Genomic DNA, 16,225 nt, shown 5'->3' with positions numbered 1-16,225 from the left:
CCGGCTAGTTTGGTGCCTGGTGACCTTGCCTTACCTGTTGGCCACTGACAGCATCTCTGACTTCCAGATGAGTTGCACAGATGCTTAGAAGAGGACATCTCTTGTCCAGTACCGTTCTAAACCCTGCAGAAGACACACGGATACAGATGCAGCAAGAAGGGCTTCATGGAGCCTGCCCTCCTGGGGAGGGAATGCACGGGAGCTGAAAATACAGGATAGGGAGTGTTTTGTTTGCACCGTGAGTGTTACAGAGGAATAATGGAGAAAAGAGAGCTTTCTGGAATGGTGTCCTAGAGAAACAGAATTAAAAGAATAGGATTTAGACCATATCTTGGAAAGAGCATGGATAGGACTAACCGTGAGAGGTGACAGCCAGGCTGGTGAATGGCTTGCTGAGAGAAGACTTGGCGCTGTGGTCACACCACCACATGGAACCCATAACGGCTGCATAGAATTCTCTGGAGCTCACCCACCAGTTTCTTACACAGACTGTCATGTCAGCTTCTCCTCTCTTTTAAATATGGGCATTATGAAAATCTTCCTATATGTTTCTGTGCATCCTTAGAATAATATTTTTGGAATTCAAATGACTAGAAAACGGCTGATCCATACTTAGTATGGATTATACAAAACAAAGTAGAAAATATATGAAAAATTTTAATCACCAAAGCTGATTCATTTTAGTGGAGTTTTCCTGATTAATCTTCTATAAAGGTACGTTTGTGTTATATTTAAATATATTTAAATATTTAGCTGGGCATAGTGGCATGCAGAAGCTATGAGTTTGAGGCCAACTCCGTCTATGTGGCAAGTTCTAAGCCTGCCAGGTATATATAGTGTGATGACCTTGTCTCAAACATGAATTTCAGGTTTTTTTGGTTTTGGTTGTGGTTTTGGTTTTTGGAGACAGGGTTTCTCTGTGGCTTTGGAGGCTGTCCTGGCACTCGCTCTGGAGACCAGGCTGGCCTTGAACTCACAGAGATCCGCCTGCCCCTGCCTCCCGAGTGCTGGGATTAAAGGTGCCACCACTGCCCAGCCATTACTTTCTAATTTAATCTTATATTATCAACATCATTTTAGTGCCAGTCATATTGAGAATTCTGTAGTACATTAAGTTACAAATATGATCTTATCAAATTTTCCTGCTTGTTCAGTGAACAAATATGAAATGCTTCTCATGTGGCAAAGTAATCTAGTAAACATGATGAAAGGAAAGTTAACAGAGAAATATTTCTAAGACTCATCCTGTCTATGTGGCATAGACCCCAAAAGTGTGACAGATGGTTGCACTGAGATAGGAAAAGTTGGTTTCAGTTGAGGAGGGAGGGGAAGAATGATGTGGCCGTGAAGAGATGGGGAGAAGGTGCTCCAGTAGAAGAGCTGTCAGGAAATGAAGGATCCCAACCTTGGCACCCCTGTGCTTTGGTCCCTTTCCCCACAAAAACCAAAGGAATATGGGAATGACGATGGAAAGCAAGATGGTGCCGGGCCATGATGACTCAAGTGTATTTCCTGGGCTGTGAGGACTCCATTTCCCAAGCTTCCCTGGTGGAGGAACTGCTCTGTACGTTGTGTTGGGGGTTTTTCCCCAGCTGGAGTCTTAATGGTGTTGGAAATGGGGGGGAACATGGTTCCTGCACCAGTGTATCAGAGGGAGCCACAGTAGAAGAGAGAGATGCTATATGGCTCAGATCACAAGCCTTGTAGGTCAACATTGTGGTTACAAGGACAGAGCTTAACCGTTATTGAAGACCTTAGAGGTTTGAGTCTAGGTGATGTAAATAAGTACTATGATGTATTCAAAAGGGAAGCACAAGAAGTCACTGAGGAGAGGGTGAGTTGTGAGACTTAGATTTTGTTTTATTAATTTTTAAAAATGATTTACTTTAAAAAATTTATTTTCATTGGTGTTTTGTCTGCATTTTTTTCTGTGTGGCGTTGTCAGATCCCCTGGAACTGAAGTTACAGACAGTTGTGAGCTGCCATGGGGGTCTTGGGATTTAAACCCGGGTCCTTTGGAAGAGCAGCTAGTGCTCTTAACCAAGCCATCTCTCCAGCTCTGTGAGAGTTGTTCTCAGCAAAATGACTTTTAAGTACTTTTAAGTATGTTGTGTGGTCCTAGTAACACATACCCACACTCTCTTCTTTCTGAACAGGAAATCACTTGGAATGTATTTGTATGTGTGGAGGCCTTCGGTCCGAAGGACTGTTAAATGTGCCAATGCCTGAGCAAGAGGCAGGAATGGCGGAAGGGAAGCTGGTCAGAGGCCGTGACCAGTTCCCCACTCAGGGAAATACTCTGTCCCCAGTGAACCTAACAGATGACCAGATAGCCACCGGCCTCTATGGTGAGTCTCCTCACAGGTTGGTGTTGGGGTTCTAGGCCGCACTGCCAGCATTCCAGCTGATAATTTATATATTGACCTGGAAGACAGGTTATATAAATTTTTGGCAACCAGGAGATCTAAGAGTATCTTTAGTTTTAGCTACAAATTATGTGCTATACAAACAACCCTCCATTCTTTCACATGTTGGCATGCGAAGCCGCTGCCTGCCACCAAGGTTATCTTAGCTGAAGAAAAAGTATACCAATATTCCTACCTTGACCTAAGTGTTTTTTTAAGGGTGAAATGAGACACAACATCACTTTATAAACATTATAGCCTGGTACAAATGCCCCTTATCACCCAGTTTGTAATGTCTGGGCACACTGATAGATTTTCCCCCATATAAAAAAACATTAATTATAGAATGCTGAATTATTTTCTTTGTTTGCACACACTTTCCCAATGGGTTTCATGAACGTTTCTCGCACAAGCACACTGAGATCTATATTTACAAACACGAGGAAAGAATGCCCACTCAATTTAACTTGCATGATTTCCATCTCTTTGATTCCATTTTTTTTTTATAGCATATCCAAATAACGAAAACACACTGAAGTCCATCATGAAGAAAAGTGATGGGAATAAAGACTCAAACGGTGCCAAAAAGAACCTTCAGTTCATTGGCATCAATGGCGGGTAAGGCGGCTTGGTGGTGTTTGAGTGCAAAGACACCTGTCTCCTTTGCCTCCTGCATACTTAAGTCACTGTCAAGGCACCTATTCTGGGATATTGTCGCATCTTGATGATAAAGGAGTCCCTCCTCAGAAAGGTGTACCTGGGCTTCTCTCCTCTCCTCTTGCTATCCTCTTTCAAGGGTACCCACTGAAGCTGGGAAAGCGACATCTCTTCACCTCTGACCTGGGGGAGGGGGGGCCATCTTTAGAAATCAAACAGGATTGCTGCTCTCCTTTGGATGTTTGTACATGTTAGAATACAGGAGGGAACCGGAAGAGGCTAGCAGCATTGGTCCAGGGCCAAGTGACAGTCATCTATTTCTCCAGAATGAATTGCTTTTGCCTTAGCTCTCTTTGTTTATGAGCAAAAGTGTAGGGCATTTCAACTGAAAAGTAGTAACCTGGCCCTCGATCTAGTTCCTTGATTTCTACGTAGAATCCCTAGCAGTTATTGGCCCAGGTGGTTGAGCCTGTTTGTCCTCCTGCAGCTGGATCAAAGCAATTAGTCGATTACTCAATAGGAAAGCAACAGTGCAGCGTTGGGTGTTTATAGTGAAGTGGCTACCAAGAGAGGCTTAACATGATGGTGCATGTTTTACTAATCTTGGGCTTTATTGAATGATGTGGCCCAGAAGATTTCAAAGAACATGCAAGAGAGGAATTATTGGTTGCTTATGTCATCTGTTCACTTTGACAGTGGGAGAATGAAGGGGGCAAAAATAGGAAAGATGGAGGGAGAAACAGCAACAGCAGATCTGGTTTTCTATACAGTCACCTTCTCTCAATTTATCCTGAGCTAGTGATGTCATGCCTTTTTTTTATTATTAAGCCAAGGGGTACATGATACCAATCATCAACAGGGAGATAGCTGTTTGATATCAGAACCCATTGTAAATCTACTACATCTTACTTTGAATTCCCCTACCCCACCCCCACCCCCTGAGAGACAGGGTTTCTCTGTGTAACTTTAGAGCCTGTTCTGGGACTCACGCTGCAGACCAGGCTAGCCTCGAACTCATAGAGATTTGCCTGCCTCTGCCTCCCGAGAGCTGGGATCAAAGGCGTGCACCACTATCACCCAGCTCTTTCTTTGGATTTCTAAGTGCAGGCTCTAAACCTCTGTAGGTGTCTGCAGTCAGGCAGCAACTTTCCCTTCACAGGAATCTCTGTCACTGGGTCTTTATGGGGACACCCTGCATCTCCTGAAATCCCAATTGCCACCTAGGTATGAGACAACTTCAAGTGATGATTCCAGCTCAGATGGAAGCTCTTCTTCCGAGTCAGATGACGAGTGTGATACCATTGAGTATCCTCCCGAGGAAGAGGAGGAGGAGGAAGAGGAAGAGGAGGACGACGACACTCAGGGAATGGCGGAAGGGCACCCTGCAGTTAATATTGAAGGTTTCAAGTCTGCCAGGGTGGAAGATGAAATGCAGGTTCCAGAATGTGAACCTGAGAAGGTGGAAATCAGAGAGAGGTGTGGTACATTCCCGTCCCCTCCCTGATTCCTCCCATGCTTGGTGCGCTTGCGTAATGGAATTAACTGGTTCAGACAGTTTATGACTGTATCTGTGGGTTTAGTCTCCTCTGTGTCTTGGAGGCATGCACATCTGGTCAAGGGACTAGTAAATACAAGTGCAGGGTACGGTCTCTCTCAGATCCCCTAGCTTAGCAATGAGAAGGGCTCAGTTGATAGTCTCCTTTGTTTGCTGAAGCTTTAACTCTTTGCTGTCTAACTTGGCATACGGAACTGCTGTCCACTGTAGTGCCCATTGTCTGAACACATCACCTTGTGTACAAAGACATCTTTGGTATTTCTGATGACCAGCACACTGTATGAGATTTCAGATTTTATCTTAATGCAAATGTCAGAATCGTTATCACAGAACCATTGTGTATGTGCAGGACAAGAGTTTAGCCTCAACCAAAACTCCTGTTAACTGGAAAGGTGGTGGGTATCAGCCAGATGGCTCTGTTTCATTGCTTACCGAGTGATTGGGAACACAACAGTAAATGTCATAAATATCAGCTGGAGTCAAATCTCACACACTCTGGTTGGCTGAAACATCACCTGAGAAGGAGTGGGTCTGAGACACCGTTAGTAAAGTGTAGAATTCACTTATAAAATGAGAAAAGATGGAAACGTCAGTGTGGTTTTTTTGCTCTATGAAGTATACACTGGAACATTTCAGCAAGCATTTGCTCTGTTCCATTTGTCAAATGGAAGCTTGCTGACAACACAAGGTAAGTGTTTCCACAGGGTTTGGAATGTCTCATGAGTTTCAAATGGGCTTTATTGAGATATTACGATGTCATTGGATTTTGGGCTTTGCGTATGTGTTGAACAAACACTTGCGTTCACTAGATGTGGGTACAACATAGTAGAAATATAGTAATTTAGACCCTGTAATTCCTTAAGAGTAATATATGTGTGTATATAGGTAATAATAAGCTATATAAATATATACATAACCTACATATATTTATGTATATATATATACATATATACATATATATATTTTTAAAAATTGAGTCTCACTGAGCAGTCCTGGCTGGACTGGAACTCACTATGTAGATAGATCATGGCTGGCCTCAAACTCACAGATCACTTGCCTTTGCCTCCCAAGAACTGAGATCAAAGGCATGTATCATCACACCTGGCCAAGACTATTTTTAAGAACTTACAATGAAAGGAATAAACTTTTCCATATGTTATTTTGTAATGTCCTAAAGGACAAACTGATGTAGCTGGAAGCTACCCTTATGCAAAGACCTTCATCGCAGAGATACTGGCTTTGTTGTAATAAAGTCACCCATGCCTGGAGACAGCTCCAATCATCATGACCTGCCTAGACTGGCTCATGGCCTTGACCTAGTAAATGATTGTGGGCTTTCAGATAAAAATCGCTTTTATCTTATGGCAAATCCTGAGTTTTCTGTATTTCTTTTCCCTCCCCTTTAGGTATGAATTAAGTGAAAAGATGTTGTCTGCCTGCAACTTACTGAAAAATAACATAAATGATCCCAAAGCTTTGACCAGCAAAGATATGGTGAGTCTAATGATAGGAATGATCCCTGGGCTATGCAGCATCACCCAGGGGCCCCATGGTCAGGAAGGTGGTAGCCTGCCCCTCAGCTGTTATGTGTGAATGCTTCTTCTGAGCCATTCATTTCTAGCATATCTCGCAGAGTGAGCATCGTACTGCCCAGCTCAGGGAACATACTGTTTCCCTGAGGCCCAGCTTCTGATATCCTTTACCCACCCTGTACTTTTCTCAGGGTGGAGGCATCTGGGAAGCACATACTTGGCAGGAAGGAAGAGAGGGCTAATTGCAGGCAGTCTTCCTCTTTCTCCATGTTCTGCGTCTGCCCACAGAACCTCCTGATCCAAAGGGCAGCATCCCAGGATGTTTAAAAAAAAAAAATCCCAGAATGTTTTAAAAAGCAAGCACGGTTTTTAGAAGAAATGTATCTGGCTGAGGTCAGCCTTCCTTTCAGTTAGGAAAGTGCACATTAGGCTTCGATGTGGAATGCAGATGGCCACTATTTTTAAACAGAAAAATAGTTGCACTGTCATTTCACAGTTGGAGAGATACAGAAGGAGGTAGCAGAGAGGCCGTGATTATCTTAAGGGTCAGGAGTAGCACAGCACCGGACACTCAAATAGTGCTGTGGCAGCGGCTAACCTGGTGTGATGCCTGGTGATTCACTCCTGTGCTGACAGCCAGATCTGGAGCTCCTTGACCTGACCAGGCCTCTCATTGGCAACTCCATCTTCAGGGCATTGTGAAAATGTGGCTTCTTGCATTAATTTGATAGTAACATGGATATGAGTCTTTGCATGTCAACGGGTTTGGTTCATTTAAGGCTGAGTCATCCAAGCCCGAATCTGCTGCTCAGGTGACTTACAAGGCTCTCAGGATTTTAGAGCTATGAAAGCAAAATGAGACCTAATCCTCGAAACATGATGTGCCAGGCCCACAGCATTCCAATTATGTTAAAAGTTGACAGTGGCTGTCCCACCCTTGGACACATGTACACAGGAACTGGTGTCCGTGAGACCACACTAGCCAGACCTAGCCCTGAGAGATGTGTCCATAGAGCCTGCAGGATGACTCAGTGGGTAAAGGTGCTGGCTGTTGAGCCCCAGGCCCCACAGTGTGCTTGAAGACAACCAAAATCTGCAGGTTGTCCTCTGACCTCCACACATGCTTGTGATGTGTGTGTTGCATATGCACGTGTACACATACACGCTCTCGAGAACACACACACACACACAAAATAAATGTATAAGAAGATTTTTAAGTATTTGTAGAATACCAGCCACCTTGTCAGACCAGTAGTGCTAGAATTAGATTGGCCTGGAACTTGCTATGTAGCCTAGGCTAGCCTCACCTCCCAGCCTAGTGCAATGGGAGAGTTTGGAGCTAGTCAGTCTAGGTCAGGAAGCAACTTAGTTGTGGGTGGGCTAAGTTCTTACTGATTCCAGTGAAAAATTCGCTTGCAAGATCGGTTAGTTCAGTAAACACAAACATCTCAAAAGTTGAGCCCCAGACCTAATAGATACTATAAAAATGAGGCAGGTTTTGTTTTCAAGACATGGGAACTAAGATGTAGAAAAAGCAGCCCCCCAGGGTGATTTGTTCATAAGTGGTAGAATCCAGAATTGAACCTTGGGGATCTGGCTCTTTTACATTTGCACACTGTTGTAACCCCTTTCTTAGTTATCACAGTGTGGACAAACCAGGAGAAGTTCAGGTTTGCTGGTTGAAGCTGCTCCTGAGGCTCTGGGTCTCACGAGACTTGAGAGTAGATGCTGAGAACTTACACTTTGACTATAAAAGGCCTGGTTGTTTGGACTTTCAGTTGCTCTCAGAGAGAGCTATAAATAGAATGGCAACTTGGTGTTTTGGCAGAGGTTCTGTCTGAACACCCTCCAGCATGAGTGGTTCCGCGTGTCCAGTCAGAAGTCCGCTGTGCCAGCCATGGTGGGTGACTATATCACCGCATTCGAGGCTGTCTCCCCGGACGTGCTCCGTTACATCATCAACATGGCCGACGGCAACGGGAACACGGCCCTTCACTACAGCGTGTCTCACTCTAACTTCCAGATTGTCAAGCTGCTTCTGGATGCAGGTATGGAGGCTGCCCTGCTGCTCCCCTAGGAACACTCAGGCTTGACTTGTCTTCACAGAGTCAGCTGACTCGTGCCTGACTCCTTTGGCCATCCTAGAGTCTTTTCATTGCTTTTCCACGTGACATGGCAAGAATATTGTTCTTGAGTCATAGATGGGAAGCTTCGAGTACACTAAGCCTGGGCAATAAAGAAACAGAATCCCGGTCTATTTCCAAAGGAGGTTTTGAAGATATTCTTGCTGCAGGTCAGCTGTCTTCAGATGAGGTGTACCCCTGCTAATAAACAGGGCTACATTCGCTCCTCGGTGAATTATGCAGGCTATGTGGCAGAGTACTGCTCACAGGCCCAGAGTGTCCTTGTGCGCCAGCCTCCATGTGGCCCTATAGAAGTGAGTGGTTGCTCAAGATAGCAACCAACAAAGCTGCAATAGAGTCATCATTGTTCCTGCCCAACTCCATGACTCCTGAAGAATGACAAAAATCGGAGGCAGGGTTTCCCATTACCGCCAAACCTTGTTAATTGACACTGGTGAGAACGTGCCATCCCAGAATGCAGCTCTGGGTCACACTACACATAAAGTGAGAGGGCAGTACAGAAGGAGCCCCTTGAGAAAGTGACCCTTCAGTAATGTGCCCAAGTGGGACAGCCCCCAAATCACTTCCATCATCAAGATAGTATTTTTGATATGCCACTAACACAGAATTCACAACTCAGTCCAGTGAAGACACAATGTCAACACCTGATTTATGTGATGAAATTCCCTGGTTTCCTTGATTGTCTCTTGATGGCCTGATGCACATTACTCCATCTCGGAGCTGTTAATACAGAGAAGAAGAAGAATCCAAGCATGCTTATCATTTGTTACTATTCTCCATTTCTGTCTTCCTTTTCTTGGTGTGGGGGTGTTGGAGCTATGGCTAGCAGCCTTCTGCATGCTGGACACGAACTCTCAGTGAGCTACTACAGGCTGCATGTTCTCTATTCCAGTGCCCACATAAGGGGATAACTGCTTCCATCTGTAAACTTTAGCTGGGGATACTGTTAAACTAGGGACGTGGCTGATACCCAGGGATGCTGAGAACAAGATTGCAGCATTGCTCTGGAAATAAATGGTTTTTTTTCTGCCCTAGAAGGGATATCTTTTCTTTTTTTAAGATTTTATTTATTATTTTATATACAACATTCTGCTTCCATGTATATCTTCACACCAGAAGAGGGCACCAGATCTCATAACAGATGGTTGTGAGCCACCATGTGGTTGCTGGGAATTGAACTCCGGACCTCTGGAAGAGCACTCAGTGCTCTTAACCTCTGAGCCATCTTTCCAGTCCCTAGAAGGGATATCTTGGCAAATTGGATTGATTCCGTTGTTAGGTGGTTTTAGTTAATTACTTCATTTACATTTTTTATTGCTTACTATTTTGAATAGATTTTGGCTCCATAAAATGTAACACTGGGTGCTTCTGTGTGGAAGGACTGAGGACCTTGGGTACATGTGTGTACCCACTTTGCTACCAGCAGTCTTTGCTTCCTACACATAAGTCCTTCTGTACAGTCCATTGTGTTATTATGTAATGAAGTGGGGTCCTGGGCAGTTTTCTCCTTGTCCCGTCTTACACTTGTAACTTGATACTTGCTCAATATAAAAGCTACTTTCCATTACTCTTCATCCTGGTGTTGTATTAAAGCCCTGGAACACTTCTTGAGGTTTGAGAACAGAAGATCTGTAGCCTATGGGGTCAGGTAGTCTTTGGCACTTTCTATCTTGGAGGACTTAGTGCGTTAATATTGATCTCACAGAACAAGCACTAGCATTAGAAGTCTTGTGATTGCGTTTCTGAACATGTGCCGGTCTAGATCCTCACTAGGGCTTATGCTCCAGAGCGAGTACACTTAGAACGTCCTCCCACACCGCCAAGCTGTCCCACCAAAATCACCGGTCACAAGCAGGGCACACTGCAGTAACTTACTGCCGTTTCTGCTGCTACCAGCGCTCTGAGACAGGGCATAAAGACAAGTGTTTCCTTCTTAATTGTCTTCATTCCCAGAGCACTTTTCCCAGGGCTCTTGTAAACGCCACACTTCCTGTGAACACTTGCTACTCTAGATGACTCTCTCTAAAGAGATTTCTTTCTTGTAGACGTGTGTAACGTAGATCACCAGAACAAGGCGGGGTACACGCCTATCATGCTGGCAGCACTTGCAGCCGTGGAGGCAGAGAAGGACATGCAGGTTGTAGAAGAACTTTTTGGCTGTGGAGACGTGAACGCCAAGGCCAGTCAGGTTGGTGTCTTGCTTACTATGCTAGATATCCCTGCCCTGGCCAGTGTCTGATGTGACCAGGTTGACAGAGAAGTACTGGTGGCACACTGACAGCTGCAGTCCGTGTACTGACCAGCACAGCAGTGACACGTGGGTTCAGTCCCACAGTGCAAACATCTTCCGGCTTTGTCTGGCCGCCCAGGCAGTGTGCAGGGAAACCACAAATATGCTTATATACAAAGGACCCTACTGTCTAGGGTTCTCACCATATACTCATTGCCTACTGATTCCAACTCTCTTGCCTTCTTGGCTTTATGCCAGACCCAGAGCTCTAAGCCTAAATGTGTTCAGAATTTGAACCTCTTTGGAGCTATCTACCTTGCTATACTAAGACATCCTCAGAGTTCTAGTGAAAACCTGACTCCATCCTATGTGCTCTTCCTTAGCTCCTGGCTCCAGTGCCTTTGTGTGTCATCTACTCCACCCATCCCCCAGCCTTCCTGCTCAATCTGTACTTCTGAATCTGACCCTCATTTCTTTCATAGGCAGGACAGACAGCCCTCATGCTGGCCGTCAGCCATGGGCGAATAGACATGGTGAAGGGCCTACTGGCCTGTGGGGCTGATGTCAATATCCAGGACGACGAGGGCTCCACTGCCCTGATGTGTGCCAGTGAACATGGGCACGTAGAGATTGTCAAGTTGTTGCTGGCCCAGCCAGGCTGCAATAGCCAGCTGGAGGACAATGTGAGTACCACTGGGCCTCTAGCCAGAGGCGGGCGGGTATGGGCCCCCTCTGTCCTGCTCTTTGTGGACTGGTGGCGTCCAGACCTCTTCCTTTTATAGCCCAACTGAGCAGCATTTACCATGTATAGTCTGACACTACATTAGCCAAGAGCAAAAATAAATAAATAGACCTCACCCTTGAGTTCATAAAAGGAAGATGATGAGAACCAGTGTCCCTTAATGGGAGTGAACAGGTCGGCCCTACAAAATCACACTCGGCGGGAACAGTGTGTGAGCAGTCTCTCGGTAGAAATCTGGGGATTTTTTCCCTTCGATGGACCACTTAGCCATGCAAATGCAGTGTCACAGGGGAGCCGCCGTGGCCTAGCAACATGGATGTTCTGTGACTGTACATTTTCCCACTTCTGCTTGGTCTGTTTCCATCACCACCAAATGAACCTTCTCACTCAGCTTCTAGTCTGTCCCACTCCAAGATAAACCTTGCAAGAGGACAGGCCAAAGAGACCATGCACTTGCAGGCAGAAAGCATAGTACTAGCACTTGGGCTGTGGAACCGGTTCAGGTCAACAGAGGTCAGACCAGGCGGATCCTGGTTTTGAAAGTTTCTCTCTGTGGAACACGGGTTCAAGCCAGTGCTTTCCTTCATTTCAAAACACCATAAAGTTAGTTACAGGAAAAATATCCTCCTTTGCCATTAATTCCAGATCCTGCTGGGCTCACTCCAACAAGCAAAGCAGGGGAGGTCTTCACTAGGTAGAAGGGCAACCCCCTCCCGCCTCCAGGGAACATACAATTCCCTTCACTTGCTCTGGGAGCGAGAGTTTACAGCTTGCCTTTCCCCCACTACAATCTCTGTTGTGTGTGTTTGGGAGTTTGCTCAATTGCTTTCTTTCTAAAAACTTGTCTCTGTAGTAAGAATCTATAACAGTATGGAGACCAGAAATCCTGGCTACCCGGCTGATTGCTCACTTCCTTATCCATTCACAAGTAGGCCAACCTTCATCTGACCTCTAGAAGAAAAGCTGCTCCCTGGATTCCCAGTGTGGGAGGGCAGGGTGCTAACATTCAACATGGGAATCGTTTCCTGTTGCTGTGATCAAAACCAGACAGGAAATAAGCTGCACTGTCCTCTGCCTTAGTTCCTTCATAGCCAGTTCAGGCCCTGCAATTTAATAAAAACCAAGCAATTAACAAAATGATGTTTCTATCTCATATGCAGTGTTTCTCCCCTGGTATTTCCAGAAGATACATGCATGCATGCAAGCTGGCAGGGTGGAGTGCTTGTGTGTGAATGTGACCTCCAGCTTTCAGTAGAGGTGCTATAGGCTACAAGATCGCAGCTTCCTCATCTAGAGGAAGGCTGAGGTGTTTGCAACTGGGTAGACTTCACGCACATACACACACACACACACACTAGTTCTTGCCTGATCATTTGTGACTGTAAAAGCCACTAAGGTTTCTACCCCTCCTATTCCTACCACCCCTTCTGGCTGGTGGGACATTGGATAAGGGGTTCTTCGTGGACAGCCTTCGGTTTTTAAAGACCTGGTGAACACATGTCTCTTGCCAGCACTGATAGGCAAAGCCAAAGTAAATGAATGATTCTCCTTGTGTTTGGCTTCTTATGGACAGAAGCTAGCCTCTCTCATTTCTGCATCCTCAAGACCCAACACAAAAGATCCAGAAACACTTCCTGAAGGACTGAAGAGATGGCTAAATTTGGGGGACTTTGTCAGTTTTGTTACTTTCCAACTTCTTGGCATTTGAGAAACTCAACCTGACCTGTTGTTTCCATTTCCTCTTTAGGATGGCAGCAGCGCTCTCTCCATAGCCCTGGAAGCTGGGCACAAGGACATTGCTCTTCTTCTATACGCCCACGTCAACTTTGCAAAAGCCCAGTCTCCGGTCAGTATCAGGCATTTGGCATTTACAAAAAGGATGGAATCCACAGGCTGGCGGGCCCCCTTTCCTAGGGGAATTGACAGGTCACAGTGTCTTCTGAAAATGGGAATTTTAGCCCAGAGCTTTAAGTCTTCATCATTTCTACCCCATGCAAGGAAAGGCTGGGCCTCAGTCATCCTTGGAAGACAGCTGTCATGAGGAGCCAATTCCATGCATAGTGATCAGCTCATGGCTACATGCCACCGTGTTCCTGACACTGTTCCTAAAGCCATCAGTAGGCTGCTTGTCATCTCAAAATTTACTCAGAGTAGGAGGCTGATTGGCTTGGACAGCTGGACAAGTCCTGCTAAGTCTGGCTGGCTTTAGAGCCATGCCTGCTGAGGGTGGACATCTGTCCCTCATTCTCAGCTAGAGATCTCCTGACTCTGGCACACAGGTGGGTGTCAGCTGTGATGAACCAATGTCCTGAAGTCACTTATTAACTAACCTCTACCTTTTCCCCCTTCCCTGGTCTCTAGGGCACCCCTAGGCTTGGAAGAAAGACGTCTCCTGGTCCTACTCACCGAGGTTCCTTTGACTGACTATGTAAACATAGCCCTCCATGTGTGTGCCACCATGAAGCTGCTAATTATTCCTGTTTGGGCGACAGATACTGAATGTATATGGACCATGCTGAGCCGAACAGCAAACAGAAGAAGTGTAAAGGAATAAGCTGAAGGCTGACACTTTTGCAGGGAAAACAGAGCTGGTGGGACATGGCCAAGCAAAGTTCAGGCAGTCTCTCTAGCCTTCCATTCTTGGAGGGCATGGACCCCACCTACTCTGTGGCTGCTGAATTGGCTCCGTTTAGTTGCAGTGGTAGGAAACGGTAGTCTGGCTTGACTGGGCCACTTCTACAATGTAAGCAAGTGACAGGTTCTCCATGACATCGTTGTTTTAAAGTTTCCCACAAATACTTATACTTACTAAAGTGGAACCATTGGGAAGTCTTTCCAGTATTCCATTCCAGGATGCTTTTGTTCATTTCTCTCTTGTCTTTTAAAATAAGAAACTTGAGATGACTTTGATCATCAGCGACTTGTCCCCCAGGCTGATAATGCCTGGCTTGAAAATAGAAGATGGGCTCTCAAACCATACAAACTTACAGCAAGAAATATTTTCAGCTGGTTTATCTAGGTGGATGTATTATATGGCTTTTTTATATAAAAAGACTTCTGTATGAAATTGACACAGCATTTTCAACTTTTATATTCCACAATAGTCATAAAGAAACGTTTAATGTTACATTTTTAACAGCTGCCCAACTGTGTCTGTATCTGGTGATAAAGGCTGAATTAGGTAGAGGAATGGGTTCCAAATTTGCCTCTAGGGAAACATAGTGTAGCTAGCTCTCTGTGTATTTCTATCACGTCACATTCACTTTGGTCCTGTGTATGTATTTAAATGTTTGAAGTGCCTTAGACTCTTGCCATATTTTCAAAATAAAATTTCATTAAGCTCTTCAGCTTGTCCCTCATTCATCACTGACAGCTAGCTGTCTGCCTGGTTCTGATGACTTACAGCAGTGGCCACAAATGCTGATGGATGGGCTGGGCTGGGCGAGCAAGAGCATGGTCTACCAGCCTCAAGCTCCAAGCGGGGTAGGCCCTCTAAAGGTGTGACGCAGGTTCCACATCCCCAGGTTGCATGTCACAACACTGAAATTTACAACCTTATTAAACATGACACGATCAGCCAGGCAACCTCAGGGAGCACCCCACCCCCACCCCAGGGTGATTCTTCCAGATGCAAGCATGCTAGTCCTGAACTAATTTGGGAATGCAACTACCAGTGGTTGGCTAAGGGGGGGGGGGGTGAGCAGCACAGGAAGCCAGGCAGAGTCTTAACAGTGTTGGGTTTCTTGAGGAGGAGTTGTGAAAGAAGTGCTGGGATGGATTCAGGTCAGCCTGGGCCTGCCAACTGTTCTACAGCAGACCTGGGACCTCTGGGATAGAAGCCTGCCCTCTTCTGTGAACTATAAAAGTGAGGTCTCAGAGACTGGGACTCCCAAACTGCTCTCTCCCCCAAAAACAGATCTGCCAGCTCTGGGATTCCAACTACATTTTGGCTCAGGAAGTTATTAAAGCCTAAGAAACGGGTACAATAAATTTATGTGGAAGAGTGAGGGGAACCTGTGAAGGGACGTGACTGGGGCTTTGTCTGTCCCTTAATGGCCAAATATGCCTTCTGAGCAAAGAGCTGTTTCTCAGGGGTTTATGATCCTGGGGATTTTGTTTTATTGTGAGGTAAAAAGCATTAATACTGTAAATGTGGGGCCAGGGCAGGGGCGTCTAGAGCAGTGGTGTTGTTTAACCTAACATGCACAAGGCCTGAGTTCAATTTTCAGTCCTGACCCTGTGTGTGTGTGTGTGTGTGTGTGTGTGTGTGTGTGTGTGTCTAAATGAGAAAATGAAATGAACCCTTGTGCTCTGATAAAAACAAGTGCTTTTTTATCTTTGAGTGAAGTCTTACACACTGTGTATCTAACCTCTGGGTAGTGTGCACTGGCGCAGGCCATGTTTGCTCTCTTAATACTGGGCACCTCAAATGCTTTTTATCTTCCATCTCCACACACTATATACACAAACCTGATTACCCCATTGGTAAGACTATGGTTTATGGAGGCACAACTTTGTAAAGGGACTCTGAAAGGAGGCTTCGGCCAGGTCCCTAAGCAAGGGCAGCTTAGCTAAGAGAGGAGACAGCCAGCTTTATCTTCCTATCCAGTAAGAGCAAACCAAACTTTAGGTATTACCAATTTCCTAGAAACCTTTGCCCTGGAAATTCCAGCTGAAGGCTAGAATTTGCCCTAAGACAACAGGACAAGCACAGTGGGAACTTAGAGACCCTGATATCAAGAAAATGACACCGACAATGTGTCCAACCATTGTTACGATGTGTGATGGCTAAATTTCTCCTCATGGGGAGATATTTTGCTTCTGGAGAAATCTGTCTGGAACACACTACTGACTCAAGTGCCCAAATACAAAAAGTGTTGAGTACTAACATGTAGTTTTTGTTTTTTAATTTTTATGTGCATTGGTGGAGTTTTTTGTTTGTTTTGGTTTTAGCCTGCAT

General features: G+C 45.4%; 1 protein-coding gene across 4 annotated transcripts in view; it reads left to right on the top strand.

Annotated features, from left to right (window-relative positions):
* The window catches only part of Kank1 (KN motif and ankyrin repeat domains 1), a 187,354-nt gene extending 172,742 nt beyond the window's left edge, over positions 1–14,612 (top strand). For 3 of the 4 annotated variants that reach the window (XM_027406486.2, XM_027406485.2, XM_027406489.2), the window contains 9 exons: positions 2,157–2,348; positions 2,915–3,023; positions 4,287–4,538; positions 6,024–6,111; positions 7,978–8,197; positions 10,339–10,481; positions 11,006–11,206; positions 13,013–13,111; positions 13,627–14,612. In XM_027406486.2, the coding sequence (XP_027262287.1) occupies positions 2,157–2,348; positions 2,915–3,023; positions 4,287–4,538; positions 6,024–6,111; positions 7,978–8,197; positions 10,339–10,481; positions 11,006–11,206; positions 13,013–13,111; positions 13,627–13,689 (1,367 nt within the window). In that variant the 3' untranslated portion in view covers positions 13,690–14,612. The remainder of the gene's footprint in view (positions 1–2,156; positions 2,349–2,914; positions 3,024–4,286; positions 4,539–6,023; positions 6,112–7,977; positions 8,198–10,338; positions 10,482–11,005; positions 11,207–13,012; positions 13,112–13,626) is intronic. The other variant, XM_027406488.2, reaches the window with a different exon arrangement.
* The last annotated feature ends 1,613 nt before the right edge of the window (positions 14,613–16,225 follow it).

Source organism: Cricetulus griseus, chromosome 3, assembly GCF_003668045.3.
Source record: "Cricetulus griseus strain 17A/GY chromosome 3, alternate assembly CriGri-PICRH-1.0, whole genome shotgun sequence".
Classification (NCBI taxonomy): Eukaryota; Metazoa; Chordata; class Mammalia; order Rodentia; family Cricetidae; genus Cricetulus; species Cricetulus griseus.
This window is presented reverse-complemented; position numbering and strand designations above follow the sequence as displayed.